The sequence below is a fragment of the Myotis lucifugus genome, unplaced genomic scaffold (genome assembly GCF_000147115.1).
Source record: "Myotis lucifugus unplaced genomic scaffold, Myoluc2.0 scaffold_21, whole genome shotgun sequence".
NCBI lineage: Eukaryota > Metazoa > Chordata > Mammalia > Chiroptera > Vespertilionidae > Myotis > Myotis lucifugus.
The window spans coordinates 9,808,293-9,822,827 of record NW_005871069.1 but is presented as its reverse complement, the minus strand read 5'-3'; the positions used below and the strand labels follow the sequence as shown (position 1 = coordinate 9,822,827).

General features: G+C 38.6%; 1 protein-coding gene across 1 annotated transcript in view; it reads right to left on the bottom strand.

Moving 5' to 3' along the window:
* The window catches only part of TRPC1 (transient receptor potential cation channel subfamily C member 1), a 162,663-nt gene that overhangs the window by 76,458 nt on the left and 71,670 nt on the right, over nt 1–14,535 (bottom strand). The window contains exons 6-7 of the mRNA XM_014453217.2: nt 3,820–3,951; nt 987–1,182 (exon numbers count right to left, since the gene is read on the bottom strand). Of these exons, the coding sequence (XP_014308703.1) occupies nt 987–1,182; nt 3,820–3,951 (328 nt within the window). The remainder of the gene's footprint in view (nt 1–986; nt 1,183–3,819; nt 3,952–14,535) is intronic.

Below are 14,535 nucleotides of genomic sequence, written 5' to 3'. Positions count from 1 at the left end.
CTTGAAGGCAGAGATCTGGATAAGCAATATATTATCTAGGTAATCTTAAGGAAAACATCTTAAAATTCCTGTATCAAACCTATTGTGAGGCTCAAATTTTAAACCAAGATAAAAATAATCATTCTGTTCCTAGGATCAAAGGTTCTGTATTTTGTTTTTTACCATTATCTATTCAGGCCCCATTTTTATATTAAAATAAATTTGATAAACAAGTTTTATTCCAACATCTATGTTGATAATAAAAATGGGTCTCAGAAGCAATACCTTTGAAGTACCATTTATCAATACTCCATACTGTCAACTAGATATCATTGTCTAAATATAAAATGTTTAGTAAATTATCCCTAAAATGAAATTTAAAATACATACCTTTCTTCTTCAAGTTCCTGAATCATGTGTATGTATGTGTAAGGGGAGTAGAAATAGATATTTCCCTTAATAGGAAGGGATGATGCCAGAAGAGCCAGATTCAACTTAGTTATATTACCATGTGCCTCTCCACCTTCGGATTTCACAATGAATTAACAAATAAGAATCAGGAAACATAACATCTGATACTTTATTTTTAAGCAGATAGGTAGCATTACTATATAAAGAACTATTATAACAGATCAATAAAACAAACTAGGAAAAACAAAACACAAGAGGGAAAGTTTACTGTGAGGTCATGACATAAGATCTTACCTGTGTAGCTAATATTTCCCCAAACATTAAATTAATATATATTATTATTAAAATTAAAAATAATAGCAATTATCCCTGAATACTTGCTTAATACTAGTACTCATTATACTAAACTCTTAACTATATATTCTTAGTTAATTCTTAAAACTAAAGCTCAGACAGATTCAATAACTTTCCTAAGGACACACATTTTTATGAAGAACTAGGATCTCAACTTATATGTGCTGCTCCAAAGCCTTTGCCCTGAGCCACTAGACTACTGTGGAGGAAATAATTTAAATACATTACAGAAACGCTCATACCTCCTTTTGGTTATATTTGATAGCAAGTTTTAGACGACTTAAATTCATTCTTTCTTCTAATAATCCTCGTTTGTCAAGAGGCTCATCACTAGATGTATGGTTTAGAATAACTTCCAATTCGCGTGAATTCCGGGCTTGTGCAAGCAAATCTTTAGCAAACATTTTACATTGCCGGGCTAGTTCCTCATAATCATTCCTGCAAAATACAATGGTTGATTGTTAGAAATGTCACTTCCAACTTCCAACTACGCTATATTCACTAGAAAACTTTTACTCAGTAACATTTTAGTTCTGATAGTGGTGTGTGAAGTCATTATGTGCTGACTGTCAAAGGAACCTACTGTGTATTAATTTTCCACAGCTTTGGGGAAAACTATAATACAGTTATGTTCATGGTGTTCACACAATGCTTCCATATATATATATATATATATATATATATATATATATATATATATATTTTCCATATATATACTGATATCCCTAGAAATTCTGATATTTGTCAACCAACTCTTCTCTTAATTCATTTTCCCTTATTCTCTATAAGTTTGGTATAAAACTTCCTTTTATATTACTTATCTAAACAATAGATAACAATATATTTATGCTAACCAATAAATGTTATTCTATAGTTTTTAACTAAACATTTTTTCAATAACAGTCTACCACATGTTTATGCTACTTCTGATATTAAAATAGTATTTTGATTCATTTTTACAGTGTTCATTTGAAAAAAATTCAAGTTAAAAAGAAAGATCCTAAAACATGTCAAGAATTCTCTTTCAGAATCACATTTCCTTAAAACTTAGGATTTAACTGCTTGTTAAAGTCAGGCCTAAATCAATTTGTGAGGAACTAAGAAGTTTTAGTAGACAATTTTTAAAAAATATATTCATTATATTAAATTTATATCTGAGTATAATAATTTAAGAATAAAGTTAGAAATAAATAATTATGAGTCCATTGAACTTCAGAAATTGTTATTCCTTTTTTTTTTCTTAAAGGGAAAGGAAGGGAAAATAGGAAGATTTCCTATTGATTAATATTTCTCTAAAACAGGGTCTTCCATAAACTGGCTGCATAAAGTTATAACTAAAAAAATTAAAAATTCTTAGGGGCTAACATTTTTCTCATCCATTCTTTGCATTTACTATGTTACCAAAATACCTAAGAATAAATAGTTGGATTTCTTTAACAACTGAATTAGTACCTGCTTCAGTCTAGAAATCTAGTTGCAGGTGGGAACATTAATCTAGAGTGTATATTTTTACAAAGATATCTCACCTTAGATAAAGATTGTAAAACCACTATATTCAAAGGTAAAATGAATACATTTAATCAACCTAATTTGCTTAAGCTCTAATAAATTCCTGAAAGACTGCGAAGAGTCTGTATAATTTGGATGAAGATATAGTAGACTAGATGCAAAGAGTCCTCTGTTCTAGTTACAACTCTGCTCCTACTTCCAATGTCAACTCTGTTCCTAATTAGATGTTGGTACCAGTAAAACAGGTAACCTATATAGATCACATTCCCTGCCTATAAAAACAAGGGGTTATAGAAAAGGATTCTATGATCACTTCAAAATCTAACTTTATTAGTCTATGATTATAATTTAATCATAGTAGTTGTTTCAAATCTCTTTTTGGAAGGAATTGTATTTTATATGGTAACTCAGAACTCTATGAGATTATAATAGAAAGTTCTTCATATTTAAAAGAAATACTTTATTAACAGTCTCATCTGCTAATTAAAGTAGCAAAAAATTACATTTTAAGCAAGTCTCATGTTCATCCAAGTATATACTTTGTCATTTCAAGTTGAGGTAAATTTTAATATATCCAAATTAAAAGATAGTAGTTCCAAACTTGAAAACGTATAAACAGGTATTTTTAAAGATTTCTGGAACTAAAAGCTCTCAAGAACACACACTATGTACTGCTATAAAGGCAAAGAAAATTGCAAGCTTCATTTTGCCCTTCCAGTAAATAAAAGTTTGAATTTTCCCAATCTTATCAAATCATTGGAGGAAAGCAATGTAAGACATGGCTCCACCATCAGCTGGACATGAAAAAAAAGGTGGGAACTGGCCAGAAATCTTGATCAATTCTTCCTTCTTTGGAGGGCCATCAGGGATACTTTAACTTAAGGGAAAGTCTCAAAGCTTTTCCTCAAGTTGACTAATTGTAGTTTTCTAAAAAAAATTTTTTTAAATGTCTATCAGTAGTTTAATAGGCTGTTTTTTCCAAAGGTCCCCTCCCCCCAACTTAACTATCTATGAAGAAATGATTAACAGCGATTTGGGGGGTATACAAACTGCACATAACTCTTCATTTCAGAAGAAATGTCTACATGTTATACTTCTCCTAACAGAAACTCTCACTAAACAGTGAAAACAAACTAGGTCTCTCTGTGTGGAACATCCCTGACATTCAGAAAGCATTCCACATGCTTCTAAACGTTATGAAGAATCATACTCCAAGGACTATAGATGTGGAGTAAGGAAGGTAGGACAGAGAGTAGTTATAAACTGTTTGTCCTTGCTCAAGCTGCCATTCCCACTCCTCTTCCCACTGCCCTCGGATGCTTTTGGCAATGTGGAACAAAGCAAGAGTGGTGCAAGAGGGGCAAAGAGCAGATGGGAAGACGTGATCTAAATTATACCAGGGTCTATTCCACTGAGAGAGAAGGGAAATCCCAGTAGGTGGCAGCAAGGTCTATCATCTTGAATCAAATGTAAATACATATTTTAAATTACCCTATGAAAAAGTCAGGCTGAAAATATTCTGGAAAAAAAGTTAAAATATAATTTATAATTTCTATTCATTCCCACCTGAATTCCACCTCCACAAGGCTTAGTTCTTTTAAATCAGCACTAAGTTCAAATGCTCTCAGAATTGGATCCTCCTCTGTTAACATTATTAGAGCTGGACTGGCCAAACAACGATATATATCAAGACGAAACCTGTGATAAAATTTTATTTCATAATGTAAAAGAAAATTATTACATACACATGATTAGTACTTTTAATTCACAATTTTCATAAATTTAAAATTATAGTATTCTAAAATCAAACAAAAAAATTACACTTATTACAGGATACCTTACATAAAAATAAAAATACTTTAAAAGTACTTTGAGATAAAATATTGAAAAAAATTTTATTCCTGAATCTTAGCTTATTTTAAATGAAATGTTAATAACTAATATAATTTGATCATTAAGTTATTCCTTCAATAATAAAGACTACTTTAATACACTAAATATATGTAACACATGAGTCATTCAACTAGGTTATTTTTTAAAGATGTTTCAAATCCTAAGAATGAAATCATGGATTAAAAATGGCAGAGGAGTAAATGGATGCTGCATGGACATGCTCCCATGACCCAAACTGGAATTAAAACAAAAATATACCCAGGTCAGAGCTGCTGGTGCAACCTGGTATGCCCAGCCACAGGTCACAGGACCACGCTCCATGTGCACTGCCAGAGGAAACTAGGGCGCCATCCTGCCTTGGGTGCCGGGGCCACACAGTGAATTGCATGCAAGAGGGCTCTGAGCCCTCAAAAGGAGTCACACACTACAGGAATTGTACACATACCCCCACTGACCCTGAGAATCTGAAGTGGACAACTGAGGGACCAGAACCATGGGAGAAGAGGGTACAACTCAGAGTAGAGACAATAAAGGTGTGAAACTCAAGGCAGACCCAGCCTCCAGTCTAGCAAGAATTATTGAATCACTAGGGGCTTCAACACCTCGAACCCCAAACAGGGTGCCCAGAGCCAGAAAGAGACAGAAAAAGGGAAAGACAAAAAAAAAAAAAACCCAAAGGAAAGAAAAGGAGGTATCACCAGGAAAAGAACTAAATTAAATGCAGGCAAGAAATATGTCAAAGAAAGAATTCAGAGTAAGGGTCATACAGTTCCTAAACCAGCTGGATGAGAAAATTACCAACTTATGTAAGAATCAAGAGGAAATGAAGAATGATATAGCTACAATAAAAAACAAAACACACACACACAATGAAAGGTTTCAACAGTAGAGTAGAAGACGCTGAGGACCGAATCAGCGAGTTAGAAGACAGGGCAGAAAAACCGACCCAATCTGAACAGCAATTGGAAAAAAAAATTAGAAAGCAGGAGGAAAGCTTAAGGGAGCTATGGGACAACATGAAAAGAAGCAACATCTGTATAAAAGGGGTGCCAAAAGGACAAGAAGACAAGCAAGGATTAGAAACCCTATTGGAAGAAATAATGACAGAAAACTTGCCTGATGCGGGGAAGGAAAAAGTCACACAAGCACAGAGTCCAAATTAAGATGAACCCAAAAAGACCCGCACCAAGACACGTTGTAAATACAATGGCAAATGTTAATGACAAAGAGAGAATCTTAAGGGCTGAAAGGTAGAGACAGCGTTATCTACAAGGAATCTCCCATTAGATTATCAAATGATTTCTCAACAGAAACAGATCAGGCCAGAAGGGAATGGAATGAAGTATAAAAAGTAATGCAAAGCAAGGGACTGAATCCAAGAATACTCCATCCAGCAAGGCTATCATTCAAAACTGAAGGGAAAATCAGGAGCTTTGCAGACAAAAAATGGCTAAGGGAGTTTATTACTACCAAGCCAGCATTGCAAGAAATACTAAAGGGACTGTTATAAAAAGAAGAAATAGAAAGGCAAGAAGGAACACAGGCAGAAGGAATAAAAATGGCTACAAACAAGTACTTATCCTATATAATAAAAGGCTAATATGCAAATAGACCAAATGACGAAACAACCAGAACTGAACAACCAGTCGCTATAACGTGCGCTGGCCACCAGGGGGCGTGCGTGCAACATGGCGGGCATCGGTTGCGGCGGGATGGTGGAGCAGGTGAGCAGGGGCGCCAGTCGCTATCATCAGGGCAAGCTTCTGGTGGTTACTGAAAATTCTTTGCTCCCGCGCACTGCAGCCCCGCCCAGTGCTCGCACCTGCTGCCAGCGCTGGCCCCACTCACACCTGCTGCCGGTGCCAGAGCCACTGCTTGCACCCACTGCCAGTGCCAGCACCACTCACACCCACAGCCAGCACCGGAGCCGCCACTTGCGCCCACTGCCAGTGCCTGCCGCCAGTCCCGATTGCTCAGCACCATCAACAGGTGTGAGCGGCGGCTGCCGGCCCTGATCGCCCCTGAGGGTTTCTCCACCTCCTCCTGCTCCTGAGGGGTAACAGGGTAGCAGCCGCTCACACTCACTGACAGTGCTGGCCCTGCTCGCACCCACTGCTGGTGCTGGTCCGTCGCACTGCGCCGTCAGCAGGTATTAGCGGGACCAGCGCTGTAAGTGCATGGGAGTGGTGGTGGCGGGAGTAGGGCTGCTGGCAGACAGAGGACCAGGGGCCACAGCAGGAGGAGCCAGATGGGGGCATGGAGGATGGGCCGAGACCTGCCCCTGTGCCTACTGCAGCCTCGCAGCCCACAAGGTACACAAATTCATGCACTGGGCCCCTAGTCTACAATAATAAAAGCATAATATGCTAGTTAGACCAAACGACCTCCTGGATGAAGCTAGGGCTGCAAGGAAAGCCCGGGTCCCGGGTACCTGCCAGTGGCCAGAGGGAAGCCTTGGTCCCAGGTGCCCGCCGGCGGCTGAATGGAAGCCCGGGTCCAGGTGCCAAAGGGAAGCTGGTGCCAGCAGCAGGGGGAAGGAATGCCTACTCTTGCATGAATTTCATGCATCGGGCCCCTCATAGATGTGAAAATCCTCAACACAGTTCTAACAAATCATATCCAGCACTACATTAGAAAGATCATACATCATAACTAAATGAAATTTATTCCGGGGATGCAAGTCTGGAATAATATCCGCAAGTCAATAAATGTGATACATCACATAAACAAATTGAGAGGAAAAATCACATATCAATTGATGCAGAAAAATCATTTGATAAAATCCAATAGCTTTTCTTGATAAAAACCCTCAGCAAAGTGGGAATAGAGGGGCCATACCTCAATATAACCAAAACCTTATCTAACAAACCTACAAGCCAACATCATATTCAATGGGCAAAAATTAAAACCATTTCCCCTAAGAACAGGAATAAGACAGGGATGCCTATTTTCACCACTCCTGTTCAAAATAGTACTAGAAGTGCTAGCCATATCAATCAGACAAGAAGAATAAATAAAAGGCATCCAAATTGGAAAAGAAGAAGTAAAACTGTCATTATTTACAGATGACATGATATTGTACATAGAAAACCCTAAAGACTCCATCAAAAAAGTACTATCTTGCCCTAGCTGGTTTGGCTAAATGGATAGAGCATCAAACTACGGACTGAAGGGTCCTGGTTTGACTGTGGTCAAGGGCATATGCCGGTGTTGCAGGCTTGATTCCCAGTATGGGATGTGCAAGAGGCAACCAATCAATTATTCTCTCTCACCATTGATGTTTCTATCTCTCTTTCCCTCTCCCTTCTTCTCTGAAATCAATAGAGATATATTTTTTTAAAAAAACTACTAGATTTAATTAATGAATTCAGCAATGTAGCAGGATACAAAATTAAAACCCAGGAAACAATGGCTTTTTTATACACCAATAATGAACTCACAGAAAGAGAAACTAAAAAACAATCCCATTTAACATTACAACAAAAAAAATCAAGATAACTAGGAATAAACTCAACTAAGGAAGTACAAGACCTGTACTTGGAAAACCACAGGACATTGAAAAAAGAGATAGAGGAAGACATAAAAAGATGGAAGAATATACCATGTTCATGGATTGGTAGAACCAACAATGTTAAAATGTCTCTATTACCGTAAGCAATCTATAGATTCGATGCAATCTCCATTAAAATATCAATGGCATATTTCACAGACCTAGAAAAACTCTCCAAACATTCCATATGTAATAAAAAAAGACCCCGAACAGCTACAGCAATCCTAATAAAGAAGAACAGAGTTGGAGGGACCACAATACCAGATATTAGCTATTGTACAAAGCCACTGTTCTCAAAATTGGTACTGGCACAGAAACAGACATATAGACCAATGGAACAGAACAGAGAACCCAGAGTCGACCCAAGCCCTTATGCTCAATTAATATTTGAAAAAAGGAGGCAAGAGCATACAATGGAGTCAAAATACTCTCTTCAATAAATGGTGTTGGGAAAATTGGACAGATACATGCAAAAAAATAAAACTAGAACAACAACTTACACCATGCACAAAAATAACCTCAAAATGGATAAAGGACTTAAACGTAAGACGGGAAACCATAAAAATATTAAAAGAATCCATAGGCAACAAAATACCAGACAAGTCGTAGCAATCAATCTCTTTACCGATAGAGCTCCTAGGACAATGGAAACTAAGGAGAAAATAAACAAATGGGACTATATCAAAATAAAAAGCAAAAAAAAAAAAAGCCATCAATAAAACAACAAGAAAGCCCACTGCATGGGAGAACATATTTGCCAATGTTATATCTGATGAGGGTTTAATCTCCAAAATTTATAGGGAACTCATACAACTTAACAAAAGGAAGATAAACAATCCAGTGAAACAATGGGCAAAGGTCCTAAATACACACTTCTTGAAAGTGGATTTACAGAAGGCCAAGGAACATATGAAAACATGCTCAAAGTCACTAATCATCCAAGAGATGCAAATCAAAATGACAACAAGGTTCCATCTCACACCTGTCAGAATGGCTATCATCAACAAATCAACAAAGGACAAATGCTGGCGAGGATGTAGAGAAAAAGGAATCATGTGCACTGCTGGTGAGAATGCAGACTGGTGAAGCCACTGTGGAAAAAAGTATGGAGTTTCCTCAAAAATTAAAAATGGAACTCCCATTTGACCCAGTAATCCCACTTCTAGGGATATATCTCAGGAAATCAGAAACACCAATCAGAAAGGATATATGCACTCCTATGTTCATAGCAGCACAATTTACAATAGCCAAGATTTGGAAACAGCCTAAGTGACCATCAGCAGATGAGTACATTAGAAAACTGTGGTACATCTACTCAACAGAATACTACGCTGCTATAAAAAAGAAAGAACTTGTACCATTTGCAACAGCATGGATGGACCGGGAGAGCATTACGCTAAGCTAAATAATCCGGTCTGAGAAAGATAAATATCACATGATCTCACCCATTGTAGAATATAATGAACAACATAAACTGGTGAACAAAAATAGATCCAGAGACATAGAAGCATTGATCAGACCATCAAACCTCCTAGGGAAGGCGGGTGGGGGGCAGGTAAGAGAGCAAACAAAGGACTTGTATGCATGCATATAAGCATAACCAATGGACACAGGCAGTAGAGGGGGTGAGGGGATGTGCTGGGAAGTAATAGTGGCCAGGGAGAGGTCAATGGAAGGAAAAGGAGACATATGTAATACTTTAAACAATAAATAATTTTTAAAAAAGAAAATATAAAAAATCTTCCTAATCAACAGAAGACTAGCTGGAGAGAACCCAAATAACCGAGGAATGAAAGTGGGTACTACATAGGACTGGTAGGAAGGACAGAGGCACGAGAAGGCTGGCTGAGCCCCCAGAGACAGCAACTGAATTTCCGGAGAGATATCTCAGGTGTGGGGGGTTGGTACCAAGAACTCTAGGTTCTAATCCCCATGCTGGGTACCCAAGCAGAGAGCACCAAAACTGACAAGGTTACCCACATAACATCTTGCTGTGAACATCAGGGGGTTGCTGTCAGCCAGGGTGGGATGGCTAAAAATTTAGGGCCCTCTTAAAGGGCCAACACACAAAATACCCTGTGGAGCCACTCACCTTGTGCTCTGGCAGAGGGAGGGTAGAGTTAACTGGAGCTGTGTGAGCTTCTGCTAGGACTGGAGGCTCTGGGGATAGAGGTTATAAAGCAGACATCCCAGTTTCCTGTGCTGAGTCATTCCCTCACACTGCAGAGTTCATCTTTCTCACTCAAACAACTGCTATACAGACTGCTTTCTCTGGGGGTAAGACAGCTGACCCACTCTATTGGAAAACACCTATTCCACAGTGTAGAGTTTCTGAGACCCATAAAGAGACTGAGAATAGCAATTAGCCTCCAGGCAGAAACAATTGACCCACCCTGTTGGGAAAAAAAAAAAAAAAACTCTTTCCACATCTTTGAACGATTGTCTGAGGGCAATTCAAGACAGAATCCTATCAGTCTATAGGCAGAGAAAGTCTCTTGATTATTTGAGTCTCTGTCTGATCTAATTAGTCAGAAACAGCATTTAACACTGTCCTGCACCAGAGATTGAGGGGAGCAGCAGATCTACCTAATACAGATTCACAAATATAGGAAGCCAAAATGAGGAGAAAAAGAAACAAATCACAAGTGAAAGAACAAGAGAATCTCCAGAAGAGAGATCAATGAAATGGAGATAAGAAATTTATCTGATACAGAGTTCAAAATAATAATGGTAAAGATACTCAACAGCATGAAAAAAGATATAGTAATTATGTAAACAGAAATAAAGAATGACATAGCATAAATAAAGAACACATTGGAAGGAATACACAGTAGATTAGGGGAAGATGAGGATTAAAAGAGTGACTTAGAAGACAGGGTAGAGAGAGAAACCAAGATGGCGGCATAGGTAAACACCGGAAATTGCTGCCTCACACAACAAATTCAAAATACAACTAAAAGACAAAACGGACATCATCCAGAACTACAGGAAGGCTGGCTGAGTGGAAATTCTACAACTAGAAGGAAAGAGAAAAGCACACTGAGACTCAAAGGAGGTGTGGAAGTAAAGTGCAGAGGTACAAAGGCACGCGTGGCAAGGGCTGGCAACTGAGGATGTGGCTGTCTTTTTGAATCGGGAGGGAGTCACAAGCCCCCGACTGCTCTGAACAGGACCCAGACTCATACGGGGAGAAACTGGACTGTCTGGCAGCGGGCAGAACTCGGAACTCGAGGGTGGCTTTCTCAAAGAGGTGCTAGCAGCGATTACCGGGACACTGAGACAGGCCTCTTAGGGCAGGGCTGAGGATCAGCCATAGCTGCTTGCTCCGCCCTGTTGATTCCCTGAGACCCCGCCCCACCCAAGCTGTGGCAGAGGCTTTTGCATATGAATGCCTGGGCCCTTTGCAATCTGAAAATTACCTAACAAACTTCAGCTGGGCCAGACAGACCCAGAACTTCCAAGAGAAGGCCCAAGGCCCCACAGCAGCTTGCATTGCTTCACAGCTGGGCCTCATCTGGGCAACTCCAAACCCCAAACAAGGAAGGGGAATCTGAAGATCTCTTCGGAGCTCCTGCTGGGTAGCCTCAGGCAGAGGCTAAATTAGCACCTCCTTAGATCCAAGAGCCAGTGTACCCAGTGGTCAGAGTGGGACCATCCAGATTACAACTCCTCAGATCCATAAGGGACACACTCAGGGGACAGACTCAGTGAGCACCAAAGCCCCACTGAAGCAAGTCTTGCCCCATAAGGGTGTCTTCAGTAAGAAGTTCTCCCACCATAGACACAGCTGATTCTCACAGCCAATTGGCCTGGAGGTCAATTCCTCCCAGTGATACCTACAACAATCAAGGCTTAACTATAACAAGACTGTGCACAAAGTCCACAAAGGGGTGCACCAAGAGTGTCCACCTCAGGTAATTGGGGAGGCTGAGCCACTGGGCCCTATAGGACACCTAGCACACAAAGCCACTCTACCAACACAGGGAAGCATAAAAAATGCAGAGACAAAGAAACAGGTCACAAATGACAGAAATGGAGGAAAGCAAACTACTGGATATAGAGTTCAAAACCACGGTCATAAGGTTACTCAAGAATTTTCTAGAAACTGCCGATAAATTTAGTGAGACACTGGAGGATATGAAAAAAGACCAACTAGAAATTAAGCATACACTGACTGAAATAAAGAATAATATACAGAGATCCAACAGCAGACAAGAGGATCCCAAGAATCAAGTCAAAGATTTGAAATACAAAGAAGCAAAAAATACCCAACCAGAAAAGAATAAAGAATCCAAAAATATGAAGATAGTGTAAGGAGCCTGTGGGACAACTTCAAGCGCACCAACATCCAAATTATAGGGGTGCCAGAAGAAGAGAGAGAGCAAGATACTGAAAACCTTTTTGAAGAAATAATGACAGAAAACTTCCCCTACCTGGTGAAAGAAATAGACTTACAAGTCCAGGATGCACAGAGAAGCCCAAACAAAAGGAATCCAAAGAGGACCACACCAAGACACATCATAATTAAAATGCCAAGAGCAAAAGACAAAGAGAGAATCTTAAAAGCAGCAAGAGAAAAACAGTCAGTTACCTACAAGGGAGTACCCATACAACTGTGAGCTGATTTCTCAACAGAAATTATGCAGGCCGGAAGGGAGTGGCAAGAAATATTCAAAGTGATGAATAGAAAGAACCTACAACCAAGATTACTTTACCCAGCAAAGCTATCATTCAGAATTGAAGGTCAGATAAAGAGCTTCACAGAGAAGAAAAAGCTAAAGGAGTTCATCACCACCAAACCAGCATTATATGAAATGCTGAAAGGTATTCTTTAAGAAGAGGAAGAAGAAAAAGGTAAAGATAAAAATTATGAACAGCAAATACATATCTATCAACAAGTGAATCTAAAAATCAAGTGAATAAAAAATCTGATGAACAGAGTAAACTGTTGAATATAATAGAACCAGGGGCATAGAAAGGGAGTGGACTGACAATTCTTGGGGGGAAAGGGGTGTGGGGGTGCAGAAGAGACTGGACAAAAATCGTACACCTATGGATGAGGACAGTGGGAGGGGTAAGGGCAGAGGGTGGGGTGGGAACTGGGTGGAGGAGAGCTATGGGGTGAAAAAAGAGGAACAACTGTAATAATCTGAACAATAAAGATTTAATTTTTTTTAAAAAAATCACTCAATCAGATAACCAAAAAGAAAAAATAATTAAAAAGTAGGACAGCTTAAGGGAGCCGTGGGACAAATGGAAGTGTAACAATATTCGAATAGCACATGTGTCAGAAGAGGCAGAAAAGGAGAAAGGGATTGAGAATGTGTTTGAAGAACTAATGGCAGAAGTAATGGGAGAGAGAAAGTGTTTGAAGAAATAATGGCAGAAAACTTACCTAACCTGGAGAAGGAAAAAGTCACACAAGTTCAGGAGGCACAGAAAACCCTAAGCAAGAAGAACCCAAATAGCATCACACACTGACACATCATAATTAAAATGCCAAAAATTAAAGACAAAGAAAGGCATCAAGGGAAAAGCAAACTGTTACCTACAAAACTGAGCTTCCATATGGGTGACACCTGATTTCTCATCAGAAACGCTACAGGCCAGAATGAAATGGCATGAAGTATTTAAGGTCATGGAAAACAAGGATCTGAAACCAAGATTACTATATCCAGCAAGGCTATCATTCAAAATAGATGGTGAAATAAAGAGCTTCCCAGACAAAAAAAAAAAAGGCCAAAGGAGTACATCATCAGCAAGCCAGCATTACAAGAAAAGCTAAAGGGCCTGCTATAATAAGAAGAAGAAATAGAGAGAGAAACTTAGCCAGACAGAAAGCAAATGGCAATAAATAAGTACCTATCAATAAGCTTAAATGTAAATGGATTAAATGCTCCAATCAAAAGACACATGGTAGGTGAATGGATACAAAAACATGACCCAACTATATGCTGTCTACAAGAGACCAACCTCAAAACAAAAGACACATAGGATGAGAGTGAAGGGATGGAATAAAATTTTCCATACAAATGGAAGAGAAAAAGAAAGCTGGAGTAGCAATACTCATAGCTAACAAAACAGACTTCAAGATGAAGGCCATCTCAAGAGACAACAAAGGTCACTACATAATACTAAAGGGCTCGATCGAACAAGAGGGTATAACCCTGGTAAATATATATGCACCTAATATAGAAATACTTAAATATATAAAAAGAACTTCTAGAGGACTTTAAGGGAGAGATCTACAACAATACAGTCATAGTAGTAGACTTTAACATCCAGCTGACTTCATTTGATAGATTTTCTAGACAAAAATTAACAAGAAAACAGTGACTCTAAAGGACACACTGGGTCGGAAAGATTTAATTGAGATTTATAAAACATTTCACCCCAAAGCTGAAGAATATACATTCTTCTCAAGTGCACATGGATCATTCACAAAGATAGACAACATGTTAGGACACAATCACATCTGTACAAGTTCAAGAAGGTTGTAATCATATCAAGCATCTTCTCAGATCACAGTGGAATGAAATTAGAAATCAATTATAGTAAATACACCCCAAAACATTCTAACATATGGAGGCTAAATAGCATGTTACTAAACAATGAATGGGTTAGAAGTGAGATCAAGAAAGAAATAAAAACTTCCTGGAAACAAAATATAGAATAAAAAAAATACAAAAAGTCAATGAAAATAAGAGTTGCTTCTTTGAAATGTTAAACATCATTGATGAACCATTAGCCATACTCATAAAGAAACAGAGAACCCATATAACAAGATCAGAAATGAAAATGGAGAAGTAACCACTGACACTACAGAAATAAAAACAATT